We start from the raw sequence: 16,206 nt of genomic DNA on the forward strand, positions 1-16,206 counted from the left end.
TTGCTTTTATTGTTCTTGTGTGTGAGACATTTAGGGATTGACTCCACTTTCCGGGGGATCAGTCTGCCTTAGAGAGCAAGGGCAGATCTACACTGTTGGGCTAAGTTGACCTAAGTTATGCAGCTCCAGCTCCATGGATAACATAGCTGGAGTCGACGTTCCTTAGGTCGACTTACTGCAGTACCTACACCATGCTGGTTCGATGGGAGAGCAATCGGCAGTCGATTTAGCAGGTCTTCATTCGACTCGCTAAATTGACCCAGTGGATCGATCGCCGCTGTAAGTGGAGCAAGCCTAGAGATTAAAAAGGAAATACTAAAATGAGTCTATGGAACTTTCACATACTGATAAGAGTGTGTGAAATATAAAACGATAAAATAACTTACCCTTCATAACAAAATTTAGATGTATCAAGGGAATCCTAGAAGGCATTTGCTTCTTTATATGTTGAGGTTGACTGACAGTTGCATTTACTGAATTAGTTTTTAAAAGAACAACAAATTGCTGAGACCCTGTGTTCTTGAAATTTGGTATTCTTTCAGTAAAACTGGTCATGATTATACCTGTTTCTTTAATGTCAATCACTCTTCCAGTGATTAATTTTTAAAATTAATTTTTGGGCTTCCTTCATGTATTGAAAGCCAGGCAAAGTTACATTGTGTGTTGACTATAACTACGTTGCATAAAAATCAAGCAAGAGTAACTGTTATGGAAAACCCTGTGTACTATTAATGACACCTGTCCGGGATTTTAAAAGTAAGAAGCTAACTCTCCTCTACCATAACTTTTCATTCATTCTACAAACTAAACTGTGTAAGTGCCTAATATAGGTTGATGTGTATAGGTAAAGCTTTGTGCTGGATCAATCATAAATGTTTTACAGTAAATAACTATTGATGTAAATGTACACATGTTGATTACTGACAGTAATTTGATATAAAATGCATGCTGCAGGAAAAGAGGTGGGAAGGGTTATATGCTAAACAGAGATGAACCAAACAGGCTATCAGGAAAGAGGCTGTGAAGCAGCCAGTGAGACTCCCCAAATCTGGGCTAATGCCAGTGAGAGCCTTTCAGGGGTGATGAGTGTGTGGAGATTTCCAGTGCTACATATGCTGGCAGGTGTTGAGGTGACCAAGGGGAAGACCCCATTTCAGTAGTAGTAGGAAGGAGTCATCCTTCCACAAAATTAAGACTTGTGAAGTAATGTCAGAAATAGTTGTAGATAAGTTACCAGTTATCTGCCATTATTTTGAACCCATGTCTGCTGGAAGCATAGAGGGGGAAGTACTGGTGTTTCATGTTCTACTATTTTTTGCAAATGATATACAGCATGCTGAGCGTGAATGTTGTTTTTCCTGTTTGGAACATTATTGGTAAAGGGTTATATATGTACCAGGTGGTGGGCTGAATTCCAATTTAAGGACTTTTTATTCTTTGATCTTAATTTGTACAACTCAGTTCCCCACAGATTTCAATGCAAATGCAGTGACTGGTCTAGCTCCCACTGAAAACTGAGAAACACAAATCATGATATATGTTCAACGCAGATTTCGTACTGTCATCTGATATGTTAAGTAAGGAGGAAAATCAGCCCTCTTCACAAAGCCAGCGCACCATTTAAATCTTATTTTGAGGGCTTTTATGGATTTAAGTGGTATATAAGCCTTGCACTAAGCCTCTAAACTTGAGGGAGTTTCAACCAAAATGATTGTGTATGTGTATGGAAGGAATTTTACTCCCTGTATCATTTATATAGATCCTCTTTACAAGCCAAGAAATTTCAGTATTTTAGATGTATTTTTTAATAGTTTGATGTGTAGATGTTTCCTGCCATCAAGAGTTTTTCCAAAGACAATTATTCAAACTTCCTCATGGGCAAAACTCCGATTAAGGGCTTGTCCACACACAAAGGTTGTACCACTTGAACTGTACCAGTATAGTTATAGTGATACAGCATCCCTCAAGTGGATACTGATAAGAGATGGGGAACCATAAGACAATTTTATCCAGTATAACTATGTCCACAATAGGGGCTATACCAGTATAACTATTTCAGTAAATAATCACACCACTGCCCAAAATAGATATACAAGTACAAAAGTTGTGTGTAGAGCAGGAGGGATTTAGTTGTGTTAATCCAGATGAGAATACATTGTATTAGAGACTATTTACCGATAATGAGTTAAAGTGTAGTAATTGAATTGCTTTGTGAAAGAGAGAGATGCTTCCTTGATGCATCCGTTTTCTAGCCAATGTGCAAGAGTTAGAACATATAAGTAAACTTGTGTAGATGAAAAGCAAGACAATACCATTTTCATGCTAAATGTAGTTCCTCCACATCTCCTATAATTAGAGGTGTGCTCTGAACAAGCTGAGACTGGTCCTTGCCGAGCAATGATCTCCCGCTGGTACTATGATGTGACTGAACGAAAGTGTGCACCATTCTTTTACGGCGGATGTGGTGGGAACCGAAACAACTTTGACTCTGAGGAATACTGCATGGCAGTCTGTGGCAGCGTCAGTAAGTGGACCTCTCAAGCCTGTAGCAGTCTTTCTCTCTCTTGCCACTGACTCTGCTGTTTGTAACAGATTTCTTTTCTGATCCTTGGGATGGGCCTGTGCTATCACTAACCATATTTCTGTCAAGATGTTATAATTGCCCATGTTCTATAGAGTGTGTTTACTCATTAATGTCTGTCTTTCTAATCCAGCATGACAGTGGATGACTTCTATGTTGTAGATGCAATAGTCTTGCAACTTGGTAATGAAAATTTTGTCCTAACATTTCTATCAACAAGGCAGTATACAGCTACAGTGTTTCATATAGGTCTTTCTGTAAAAGTATATTTACATTTCTGTGTCTGTGTGCTTGTCTTCATGTATGTATTATGCATGTGCAAAAAAACCCTCAAAACCAAATCTATACCCAGTTGTTAGTGAAGCTTTAAGTGAGTTTAAATAGTTTTATAATATCTAATCCATGAAAATGCTGTTTTATATTGTATTTCCTTACTTGAGTTCCTATTTTATCAAAGCAACACAAACAAATCAAAATGTGATGATATTTGTTTCCACACTTAAATATTAAGCATTCACTTCTTTCCTTTGGACGCTGGCTGTTAGAGTGTGTGTGTAAATAAGTAACTTGGAAATATATATTTGTACAGGAAAAGAAGAAACAGATTTGCCGTTTGAGGTTTAGGTCTTCAAATGTGATGATGCACATTAATATGAATTAATTGCTACCTATTTTATGTTTGATAACCGTATATTTTAATGATTGACTTTCATGGAGAAGGAATACTCGCTCCTGAGTCTTCCGTTTGTGAAGCGTTGCTGTCCCCCACTGGGGAATACTGAAGCTAATAAATCAAAGATTTAATCTGGGTGTGTTTTGACTTGTGAGCCTCTTGTACTGTCCCTTTTCCTCTGCCTGAGGGCTGTCCATAGATGATGTAACATATGTTTTGGTAATTTTCAAGGCCCACCTACCCCTTGTAACACTGAAACAAGCATCCAAAATCAAGGACCCTCTGCCCCCAATATGTTCCATAATTTATGGACAGCCCCCTGTCTGCTTTATTCATAGGAATTATATCCTCCGTTTACAAATGAAATATACAAGAATGATTGCATATTTCAATATCCAGTCTGCTCACTAGAAAAGAGCAGTGCAGCCAGACTGGCAGGAACCCACCATCACTTAATTTTGTAGAACATCCTACGAATGGTGTCCAGAAAAGCTTTAAATAATACAAAGGTGAGAGTGTGTGTGTGAGTTTGGGGGTGGAAAGTGGCATGAGGTGTAGGCAAGCAAGAAAAAGGAATTTTGCAGATGGGTTTTTCAAAACATTTGGGGAGTTGGAGAGGGATTCAGATAAAAGCTACAGAGGAGGAGTCCACGCCAGCAGTGGCAAGATTATATGGAAGGACATGGAGGAGGCAGGTGCCGGAGAAGTGGGATAGGAGTAGTAGAAAGAGAGAAGAATTATGAGTACTTATAAAAAAAGAATTAAAATGCAGTTTTGAACCAAGTCCTGAACTGAATAAGACATTAATGGAGTCTCTGAGGACAAGTGATGTGCTTGTAGTTTTGTATTTGTATGTTCCATGTTGGTGCCAGGAAAAGCTGGGAGTTGGGAAGCCCGTGGAGAGTTGCCATGTGGGGGTGGGGAGGAGGGGAGATTGAACTCAGGGCTTGCCTCTCCCAGCATTATGGATATCATGCAGAGAAGCCACCGTGGCAATGGGAGGACAGAAAGAGTGAGCAAATCCCCTCTGCCAACACCATTCAGCTGCCAGGGAGAGGCAAGGACAGAAAACGCTAATTTGTAGCAAGGTGTCTAATTCAGACCACACCCCTGCCAGGATGTTTCCATGCGCAGTAGGGTAAAATGGCTGCGACCTTGTTCCCAATTCAAAGAAGCAGCCCATGTAACTAGCAGCATCTTCTGTCAGTGCTCCTCTCCCACCACAGATGAATTTCTTCTTTGGGCTCCAGGAGCACTAGAACCTGTGTAGGAGCGGGGGGCTGCCCCCAGCTGGCATGGAACTGTGGCCCTGCTCCTCCTCCTTCCCCTCAAGGCCCCACCCCCTGGCCAGGCCAGAAGCCAGAGCCAAGTCATGGTAAGAGCCTCCCAGGAAGCCCAGGGTGCTTTGGGGAGTCCCAGACCCTCCACCTGCCCTGGACAGAGGCCAAGATGCCCAAGAGCAGCCCCTGGACCATGTCGCCATTCCCCCCAGAGCGTGCCACCTAAGGCAGATGGAGTGTCTGGGGCTCCCCACAGTGTCCCAGGTTCCCTGGCCAGCATTTACCACGGCCCAGCTCTAGGCTTCTAACCTGGCTGGGGGAGTAGGGAGGGGGACCTTGAGGAGAAGAGGAGGAGCACGGGGCAGGGCCACATGGTGAGGGAGGTATGATGAGGGGTCCAAATGTTCTTTGTGCCCAGGGCTCCAATAAATCTTAATCCTCCTCCGCTGTTGAGTATGCTCCTTTTCCCCTAGAAAAGTGTTTCTGACTTTGAAACATTTAGCTTCAGGTAGCAGAGATGGAACCATGGTTTTATTTGATCATTACATGCATAGAGGGTGGATAGAGGGAGGAATAATTAAATATGTCAACACATGCAGTCAAATATCATCAGTTTAAATGACAGTTAAGACTGAAGATGAGATGACCAAGATAGAAATTGTTCAAAGGAGAGATCTGAGAAACTGAGCCTTGTGGGACTCTGTAGAGGAAGGGTCTTGTTGCAGAAAAATAACTATAAGAAGTTAGTTTATTGAGTAGGAGGGAGGTACCATGATAGGAATGAACCTGACTCACCTACACAGGTTTAGAGATAATCCAGGAGCATCGATTGTCCGTAGCAGCGCGGAAGTTAAAGAAAAGGTATAGCTTTCTCCAATCACTGTCTAAATCTGATATTGCATCTACCACCATGATATCTGAGTGCCTTTGCCAGGAGAAGTTCATTAATTAGTTTCTTCTGCATAGTTAATGTGTAGCATGGTGAAATCCAAATTGAAAATGGCTGTAGGAATCATGTTGTGGGTTTGTTGTATGATTGGCCACTCAGCAGAGGATTTTGAAACTTGCCTACATTGATCTCTATTTTTTTTTTTAAATCACTGTTTGCCTGCAGTTACTACATAGTAAAATATGAGATTTCACACTTTCCCCTGCCAGTTAGAGTGAAAAATAACATGGGCATCTTTTTGGCAAATGCTGAGCTTTTCATGGTAAACATTGCACATCTCAGCCTTACTGTGAGACCAGAGAGATTTTGTGGGATCAGGAAAATACTGTTATAAACACATTTCACTTTACGCCTTTAGAATGTTGTGGTAGGTACCAGTCTTGCAAGCAGGTGGATCTCTGTGTCCAAACCCTTTCGACTGCACTGGGGCTCTGTGCAGGCCAAAGTCTGTCCATATGGCATAGCTTGCAGAATGGGGCCTTAGTTTCTTACCTAAAGCTTCTAATTACAATTTATATTTCTGGTTTAAGCAACCTTGTCAACTGGAGTACAGGGAAAGATGCTGTTGGTTGAAAGTGCAAATAAATTAAATCTGTGCTGTGATCTTAAAATTATTTCTATAATATCCTGAAATAATCATGTATATTTGGGTAGAGTTGAAGAGAAAATGTTTGAATATTTGGTCTCTTTTATGAGACCATCTGAAAAAGATGGTAGAATTCAAGCTCAGAGTATTGGTAATAGAATGTGGAGCCTTTCCTCTCTAGGTTACCTGGTAGAATCCAGCACAGGTCAGTCATGGCAGAAAGCTGTCTGCTTGTTCCGTGAACTAAATGGAGTGAGTTGGCTCTAGTCCATTTGCAAGTGAGCAGGTGTCCACATAAAAGAACACCCACCAACACAATTGGTGACCATGTCCATGGTCTTTGAAGAGAGGCCATGGATTAAATGGGACTGGCGACTACCCTCCACCCTCAGATTTGTCAAGTTAGATCAGGTTTACACCTCACTGACAGGAAAGCATGGAGAAGTTTTTCCTATCGTTGTCTATACTGTGCCTGTTCTATGGATAAAAGGCTTGTATCTCTAGAATGGTTAACCTAGCAATTTTTGCACAGTGCTTTAAAAGAGAGAGAGAGGAATCGGTGTGGTTCTAAAATAAATTGATAATACATCCAATCCATTAGGAAAATAATTTTCTCTCTCTCTTAAACAAAAAAAAAACAAAAAAAACCCCATGGAGTTTATAATGGACACATGCTTTCCTGGGTTTCTATTTATAATATGGTTTTAGTTCAATGAAGACAGCGAATTCCCATTTGGGAATTCTGAGAAGGCTTTTTTTGGTGGGGAGGGAGAAAATCCAATCTGGTGTTCCATAATGCAGATTTGATGCCTGAAGATTTTTTTAAAATGAGAAATATTTCAGAATTGAGGTTTTATAAGGGTCAGTTGTGCGTTGTCTTTTTCTGTGTGTAAATTCACTGCTCATAAAAGTTCTCTAATTGACAGCCCTAGAGACTGAAGTCTGAATTCGTTATCCACAGTTGGGTGACCAGATTTTCAGACTTGGATACCCAATTCTTCCCTCCCCGTCCCTCTCCTGCAATCTACTCTAATTTTCTTTCTCCCTCTCTAACTCTCACCTTCCTATTTCCCCCTTGTTCTCTATGCTATACTCATGCACACTAACTCATTTACTCTGTCCTTCATTCTCATCCAGGCACAGGTTTTTGTTTTTCCCTCCAATGTTCTGTAAAAATTCATCTCTAGTGCAGGGTAGGATATGTGCAGATGACAAAGCAGACTGATCAGCAGTTGCCTAGCCATTCAGCTAAGCATCCATTAGGCTCATTGTTCAATCACAATGAGTTTGATTCCATATCAACCTGTTTCAACGTGTGGAGAGGGCTGGGTCAGAAGGATATGAGGATTCACTGAGAAGCCAGGATGTATGGCAGCTCTTGAGATGGGGCAAGTCTGAATGGAGAGAAGACCACACAGGACAAAACTGACAGAACTTGTGTGGGACTTGCAGAGGTTCAGGGCCACCCTCTCCATAGAGCAAGGCTAGCATTCTCTCTTCCCTTCCCCCACCCCCCCACTACCCTGCTAATGTCCCTTAGTCTTCATCTGAGAGGACAACCTATGTTCTTCCAATCCTTAGCCTCTCTGTATATCATTGGTCTGCCAAGTGTACAGAGTTTTGTCAAAAAGACTTTTGTTTCCTGGGAACAAGCTCAGATTGCAAAATTCATGGTTTCATTCACCACTGAACTATGCTGGAATCGATCCATTAACCTAGAGGCTAAAGGTTTTAAATACCAATCACCAATTCTCTTAGCCTTCCAGAGCATGTGTACTCTCCATATTGATCATTATCAAGGATGTTCAATACAAAACATACACATTGTACAATGCAAGTTTAAGTACTTAAATTTCCACTATATTAGTATCCATTGTGACTTCAGAGGAGCCATTAGGATCTGTCAAATGAGTAATTCAGATTAAATGACCTTGATGTGAATATCCATTGTCAAAATAGACGAGAGGAGCCAATTCTATATTTTCATCATACCATAAATTCACCAGTTATAGGATTTGGTTTATTGATTTCAGATTTTCTTTGTTTAAACTGTCCTTAAGACTACAACAGAAACACTTATTTAATATATATCCTTTCTGAATAACGTTAACAGTTGGACCCAACTCCTCGAAAGCAAAGAACTTCAGATTTGGGGCTTCTCCCTCTCCATTAGGTTTAACTTATTTTGACAAAGATGGAATACAATATAACAGGCTGTTATCAGGCCCCTGCAGTACTTCCAGCATTTGCAAGTTGGTGAGTTCAGAATATCGTTAAATCCTTAGGCCTATATTTCATTTGTTCTTGATTTTAAGCCAAATATGTGTGACATATATATTGTACAACCATGTTGTTATTGTTGCTAATTGTTCTTTTTTTGAAAATAGGTTTTGAGAAATTTTAATACATTGCATATCTTCTTTGTTCAAAGACGTAAGGGAGTCAAGATCACATTAACATATACATTTCCTTGCTCACTAAAAAACGGTTTTCTGATTGTTTATTCCTTAAGTAAAATGTAGGTGTCAGCTGTCAAATGTTATTTATTAGGGAAAATATCCACTGATATTTACCTCCAGTAGTATTGACCAGTCTTACCAAGGCTGAATATTAGCATTAGCAAAGGAATCTCCATTTTCAATTAAACTGAAGGGTCCCACTAGTTACTCTTAAAGAACGTTGCTTGCTGTGAAGATTTGCTTAATGCAGATTCTCTTTCAAACTCTGGATAATTTCATTTTGAGAAGAGCCTGAGAGACTTAGGACATCGTAAGTCCCATTTCAAGAAATGGCATACCAACAATTTAGGCGTAGTCAGCAATACACCTCAGTATCATTTTTCTGGTGACACCATCAATTTCTAAAGAATTTATCATATCATTTGAAAAGGAAAAAATCTAGCTCCTGGGCTTGGCTGCTAAGACTGCCAAAACAATGGAACTAACTTACCCAGCAATCTCATTCATTTCAGTTGTGTAACTTCTAAAGCCTAATGATGATCATTTTGATTGTCAACATTAACTGTTCAATTGCTATACGTTTTAGAAGAAATATCCAGTCACTATGGGATTTTGGGTGGAGTGTACATTGAATAAGATCCCCCCAATATATATTGAAAATAGTAAAATTAATCAACTTGCTAAATCTACATCAATTTAAGCAGTAACTGTATTTAGTAAGTGTTATATATTTTGGCTTTAAACTGTAATCTGAAGCAGATAAAATAAGTATCATCCAAATTCACGGTCCATTCTGGTCAATTTCACGGTCACAAGATGTTTAAAATAGTAAATTTCATTATTTCAGCTATTTAAATCTGAAATGTCATGCATGGTGTTGTAATTGTAGGGGTCCTGACCCAAAAAGGAGTTGTTGGGGGATCACAAAGGTTATTGTGTGGGGGGGGATTGCAGTATGATGCAGTGCAGGAGTAAGGGTGGCATGGTATGGTATTGCCACACCTGCTTCTTGTGCTGCTGCTGGTGGGGCGCTGCCTTCAGAGCCAAGTGCCTGACCAATAGCCGCCACTCTCCAGCTGCCCAACTCTGAAGTCAGCACAGAAGCAAGGGTGGCAATACTGTGATGCCCCTAAAATAACCTTGTGATTCCCCTTGCAATTCCCTTTTGGGTCAGGACCTCCAATTTGAGAAACGCTGGCCTCCCCCATGAAATTTGTATAGGATAGGGTAAAAATACACAGAAGATGAGATTTCACGGGGGGAGACAAGATTTCATGTGAATTTGGTTGTGCCCTAATTTTATTTTAAGGAACATCTGTTGAATAATTAAAATACAATATAAACCAAAGTATTTTATTTTCAACTCTACTATGCTATTATGCACCAGATGTAGATAGTCTAACATGTATGTCTTAATCTGCTACTCTTCTCATAGGCTAATTTCACATTGATTTCAAAACTGGCATCAAACCATCAGTGTCTGTTGACAAGAGCGTATTTCTTAAAACACTTTGAATTTGTGCTCCTTATTGAAACTTCAAGAAAATTGTGTTATATCACATCACAATGCTATGTAGTATCTGGTTTAATATGTCTTCAAATATAACACTCATTGTAATCTATCCCTTTCAAGAATAAATGCTGAAAACCTGTAAAACAGTACTACCATAATTTTCTGTTCTCAGTAAATTTCTTGATACATTTGCTGTTTGTCTGGGATCTTTTGACATCCCTCTAATTAACAGGTAGTAAAATGTTTTGACAGCTAAATGTCCATGTCAACCTCCAGAGTATATTTAGCAGTAAGGAGTTGAAATATTTTGCTGCATTTATGTAAACAGAGTGGGCAAAATATATGTAATTTTTAGTTAAAGAACTAAATGGCTCTTTCCATCTTATTTATCAGATGAGTGCTCCAGACAGATGGAGGTCGGGTAACAGGCTTGAGGGCAGAAAACAAGCAAATGAGCAAGAACACATTTATCTGCCCTGGATATCATTGCCCTTTCACTGTTCTTGAGTTTTATAGGGTAATTGGAAGGACTATAGCTATATAAAAGCAGCAGAGCTTGCAAGTTGCACCATCCAAGAAGTGCCTTTCTAACAATACAGAATGTGATGGGAAAGATTCATCACAGTCAGCCAGCTGCAGCCTTAACTCACCATAGCATTCCCGAGGGTGTAATTTAAGGTATATAAAGTCCAGCGCTAAAATTTTAAATCCCTAAAACCTAACAGTTTTTATAAATGAATCTCAGCTTGACATTGCAGCTCCATGCTCCCCCTTGTGAGTGCGAAGTCTTCAGTTTGTATGAATAAATTTATTACAAATTTATATTAAACCAGTCCCCAGGTATAATCTACCAAGAGCGATTGTATTATTTAGACACACTCTCTACTCTTAAGAGAGGGGTCAAACTGGCTCCAGGGCTTAGCTTAAGAAAAGTCTTCTGAGGCAGTTCTCTCTCCTGTGTGGATTGCCTGACGCTGCTGACTTCTGTTTCTCTGGCATGGGAAACAGACAGAACACATGTCTTGATGAAGTTAATGCCAGTTTTAGCAAGATGAGACTCAGGGACAATCACAAGAATGTAGGTCTCTGTTGTAATTGTTCAAGATTTGTCCTCCAGTGAATCTTATCTATACATTTATGTTTTTGTATATTACCTGCCATGACTGTTTAGTCACAGTTGACTTATTGAGTATAAGTAATGAGTGTACATGGGACAAGCCATTTAAAACTATGATAATATAAGTTGGGGTCATGGCTTGTTCATATACGGAACAAGCATAGGGTATGAAACTTCAAAACTGATTCAGATTTTTTTACTTTAGAATGCTAGTGATTTTAACAACATCCTTTACATCTTGTAGGAATTGACTTTGGCCAAGTTTCATGGCTAGAACAAATAGAAGCTTCTCAGATTCTGATCAATAATTTAGTTTGCCTGGAAATTTTCTACAAATAAGAATTTATTTTTCTGTATAAGAGATCAAAGATATTTTTATAGGGGTTTGTCCTTCCTTTAGTACTGTGGGAGCAGATAAATGCTTGAAGTGCTTCTGCATTCTTCCCTTCTTAGTAGTAATCTCAAGATATTTAGCATAAGTGAGGGAGGATTTTGTATTTTACCATTTTTTCCCTAAATTGAGACAATTTTTCTTTCCTTAATTCCCTTCCCAGTATAGCCACTTTTTTATTAATATTATTATTTGTAATACTTTAGTGCCTAGGAGCCCTGGTCGTGGCCAGAGTCTGTGGTGCAGAGGCCCATTGGGGCTAACTGACAAAAGGTTCATTGTGATCTGTAAGCAGCTCTGGCTCAGACCTGACAAACTCACTACACCTAATACACTGTTGTCATGGTATTTATCCATAAAGGGTAGCTAATGAAGTCTCTGCTGAAAGCTTGTAACTTATCTGTGCTCATAATCATTGTGAGATGTATGTACTGGTAGTATTTAAGGAATAATGTAACTATTGTAATTATTTAATTATGCCTTTATGGTCTTGGAGTAAAAGTTAGTCACCTGGTAACCATGTATCTTGGTCATGACCCATTCAAGTGGGAGGGAGTGGTCACCCCACCTTGGCTGGCTGATTATCTAATGTATTGTTCAGTTGCCTACCCTTCCCCCATCCCCAAAGTAGGATTACCATTTGGCTGGTATTTGAGAGGCCTGAGCAATATTTTTATGGATTTGCCAGTTGCCAGAAAAATTATTTACCCTGCCGGGGGAGTTTTTTATGTGGATCTAAAGATTTGCATTATTATCACAATACACAGGGATATCTAAAGTCAAATGTTTCTGTGTCCAGCTAAAGATGCTGCAGTGTTCCTATTTTTACAGTTTGGAAAGAAGATTGATAACATCATTTTATCTCTGTGTTATCTCTCTCGATAGTGTGTAAGTAGCTGTTGAAGGGTGCAGGTGTTGCGGAGTTGCATTGTGGTTGGGGGTAGGAGTTGCGGTGGGCTTGCCTTGTGAGGGGGAGTGCTTTTTTTTTGCATTTCACAGGTGGTAATTGCAAATAATCAAAACCACATACAGGTTAAAAGGAACACCATAACAGACAGAGATCACCCTGTCTGTGAATAAAGGCAAAAGACTGATTGAGTATATGACAGGGCAGACAAAGATACTCTGCATCCACTCACTGAGGAGCCATCTTGTTGAGCAGAAATGTTTTCCAAGAAAGAGTGGATCACGGTTCCTGTGAAGCCTGCAACAGACTGACCTGTGCGGGGGGGAAACTACTTTATTAAATAGGAAAGGTAACTATTAATAAGTGTAGACTTTAGTTCATGCTCTGTAATTTTGTTTTCCATTGTAACCATTTGCTTCCATCATGCTCTCTTGTTTCAAAAGAAGCTTTATTATAAGTGCTCACAAGTGCTCTGCATTACACATGAGCAGTGATTTAAGATAAAACTGTTAAAATGGGGTACGTTGCACTGAGAGCAGATAGAGTTGCCCGGTGTCTGTTTTTTGACTGGAATGCCTGGTCAAAAAGGGATGCTGGCGGCTCTGGTCAGCAGTACTGACCAGGCTGTTAAAAGTCCGGTCGGCAGAGCTAAGGTAGGCTCCCTGCGTGCCCTGGCTCTGTGCGGCTCCCGGAAGAGTCGATAAGTCCCTGAGTGCCCCATTGGCCCAGAACCGCGGCCAATGGGAGCTACAGGTGTGGTGCCTATGGGCAAGGGCAGTGCACGGAGCCCCCTGGCCACCTCTGGGGTGGGGCCTCAGGGAAGGGGTGGGGCAAGTGTGTTCGGTTTTGTGCAATTAGAAAGTTGGCAACCTTGGGAACAGAGGATCTGTAATTTCTGTAAGTAGACCCTGTCAGGGGCTGGATGTCACAGGGATATACTTCAAGGGGATTTGGGAACTGGGGTACATTTCTTTGTTAATCTGCAAGGCAAAGACAGGGCTGGCTAACACCCAGTCACCACAGGAAAGACCCCCTCTTGTGAAAAGCAGAGGGTAACAAGGTGACTTTCAATCTGGGGTACCCCAAAAACCATCACAGGGCCCCATTGTATTGAGACAGTATTGTTCAGCCTGGTAGGTCTCAGCACACCCAGCAGCCTAAGTGCTGTCAAGGTTATTTTAGGCATCATGTCAAAGGAGATTTTTTTGAGGAGGGATTTGAAAGTAGATAATGAGGTGGCTTTGCAAATGTTTATGAGGAGCTCCTCCAAAACGTGAGGGGCAACATGAGAGAAAGCACGAAGGGGTTTATTTGAAAATGTAGTACATGGGTGATGGAGGCTGGTATCATGAGGTGGGAGAAAACATTTCAGTAATATTTGAGAGATGATAGGTAGGGTGGGGATAGCTGATGAACAGCCTTGAAAGTGAAGACAAGCACCTTATATTTGATGTGATAGAAATTGGGGAGTGAGCAAAAGGGGTGACATGGTCAAAGCAACTGGCTAGGAAAGTGATCTTTGCAACAGCATTCTGAGTGGATAGGAGTAAGATAAAATTGCTGTAATCAAGGTGCAAGATGAGAGCCTGAATGACAGTTTTAGCTTTGTTGTGTGGATGAACAGGAAAGGCGGCATCTTAGATGTTGCACAGAAAGTTAGCTTTGTGCTAACTAGGAGAGTATCAATGCCAGTGCAGTCGCTGGGTGGTGAATAGTGTGTGAAAGGTAAACTTCCTTCCCCAAAAATGGCTTTTCTCAGAATTGTAGTGAACTTCCTCTCAAATTGTATTTTCTTTGGATGTTGTACCTTGCTATAATGTACAGCAGTGGTATATAACTGTAACATTTCACAGGCTGACAGGCTGAAGCTTTACAAAGTAAGTTTGAAAGTAAATATAATTTCCAAAGCATTAAATATGAAGTAATTCTCCATCCATACACCATTAATAATGTTTCTGTCCAAATCAATAGAAATTCATAGGATAAGATGTGTAATTAACATGTAGAATATTTAATTGAATAAATATGAGAGAATCAGTGTACAGATTTTTGTGACAAGACATTTGAGCCAGGACAGGAGGTAAGGTAATAAAAACAGGAGAAGAAAAACAACGGTTAATAAGAAAGGACTTCCAGGGAGCAATGGATGTGTGACACCATTACTTTTAACTGTACTTGCACGTCACTGTAGTTAAACTCATGAATGTTCTAAAACAAAACCCATGAAGAGCATAAAGTTTGAAAGATAGAGGTGAGATATTTCAGTCACAAAGACCTCACTTCTTTTTTGTAATGTGGAAATTATGACAATTGTGTGCCATTGTACCCTTTTTCGGACACATTTGCCTACTGCAGTGACATTTTGTTGTTTCCTTAGAAGTACAGCAACCTTTTGAAGTTGGAGATGGAGAGGAACTAAAAGTTTGGTCTCATACATGGGACCTAGCCATGACTCCTTTTAATGTGTAATTTATGAATCCCCATGTATATGATCAGTTCTAATGCAAGTGATACTTTTTCTGAAAATCTGGCCTCAAGACACAGTGGCTATTTTTCCGATAGAAAATACATTAGCCTGGGTGTCCTAGCCTAGTTTTAATTTGGGTGATTCTTGTGTCCCTTAAATTCCATCTCAATATGGCAGAACTATTGGATGGAGTATTGGAAATTTGTTGTGATCTTTTGTGATAATGCCAAATGCTGATATTGATCGTGATATCCACCGTTACAGGAATAATACATAGCCCTGAACTCAGGTTTCAACAGATGTTGTTTGAGTTCTTCGGTAAACACGCTTTAAAAGGAAATGCTCCCCAGCTCCAGAAGTCAGGTCTGTAATTCTCCAAAGTTTGGGATGGCTTTGGAGCAGTGCCCCAGTTCAGGCCCAACAAGTGTTTATTATGTCTGCCCAAAGTTATGGAGCTTTGAACTCAGGACCTGAAGCTCCCACAGTAGGACAGTGGGTTCCAGGGCCCAACCGGAATCCAGGGCAATTGGGAGGGATGTGATTTTTTTTTTTAAGTATTTTGAAAAAGCTTTTGCAGATTAAAAATAAAATGTTACTTATGCTTTAGGTACTTCTAAAATGTACTTAAATACAAATACAGAATACTTAAAATACTTAAGTACAATTATGTAGAGTACTTTAAAATATTCAGGTATACCCTTAAGTACATGGGAACATTGTCTGTCATGCACACGTATAGCAACTCTCCCATCCACAAGATGACTGGATTTCATTGGAGCTGTATATAATTTGTGAAGTGACTTGGGTTGAATAGTAGCATATAAACATAATGTAATATTCAGTGAATGAATAGATTACTTCTGAAATGCAATATATTTAACTATATCATCAATGTAAGATTTAGATCAAAGCTTTTTAGTCACTGACCAAACAAATTCAGATACAGCATTTAATGTAAGCTCTCATTAATTCATCCTTTCCCACATCCTCCACTAAGTTTATTTTTGGAGTATCTTGGGAAGATGGGTTTTCACTGTTCTCACTGCTAATTTAGGAGAGACACTGTTTTATGTGACAGTAATACAGTTCTTACATGGACAAATTATTCAGTCTAAAACTAGGTAGTTCAGCCTGAGTATTACGGTCCTATTAAAAAAAGTCCAGAAAGCAAGCAAACAAGATTATGATTGTAAAACTGTAGTGTATTTTTTACAAGAAATTTACTAGTTGAGAGATGGAACAAGAGAAAGCAAGAGAAAGAGAGGCATATTGGTCCATGGTAA

At 39.8% G+C, this 16,206-nt stretch overlaps 1 protein-coding gene across 1 annotated transcript in view; it reads left to right on the top strand.

Moving 5' to 3' along the window:
* The window catches only part of APP (amyloid beta precursor protein), a 360,227-nt gene that overhangs the window by 221,970 nt on the left and 122,051 nt on the right, over positions 1-16,206 (top strand). Inside the window, 1 exon segment of the mRNA XM_030579633.1 lies at positions 2,357-2,524. Within this exon segment, the coding sequence (XP_030435493.1) occupies positions 2,357-2,524 (168 nt within the window).

The sequence above is a fragment of the Gopherus evgoodei genome, chromosome 1 (assembly GCF_007399415.2).
Source record: "Gopherus evgoodei ecotype Sinaloan lineage chromosome 1, rGopEvg1_v1.p, whole genome shotgun sequence".
In the NCBI taxonomy this organism is placed as follows: Eukaryota; Metazoa; Chordata; order Testudines; family Testudinidae; genus Gopherus; species Gopherus evgoodei.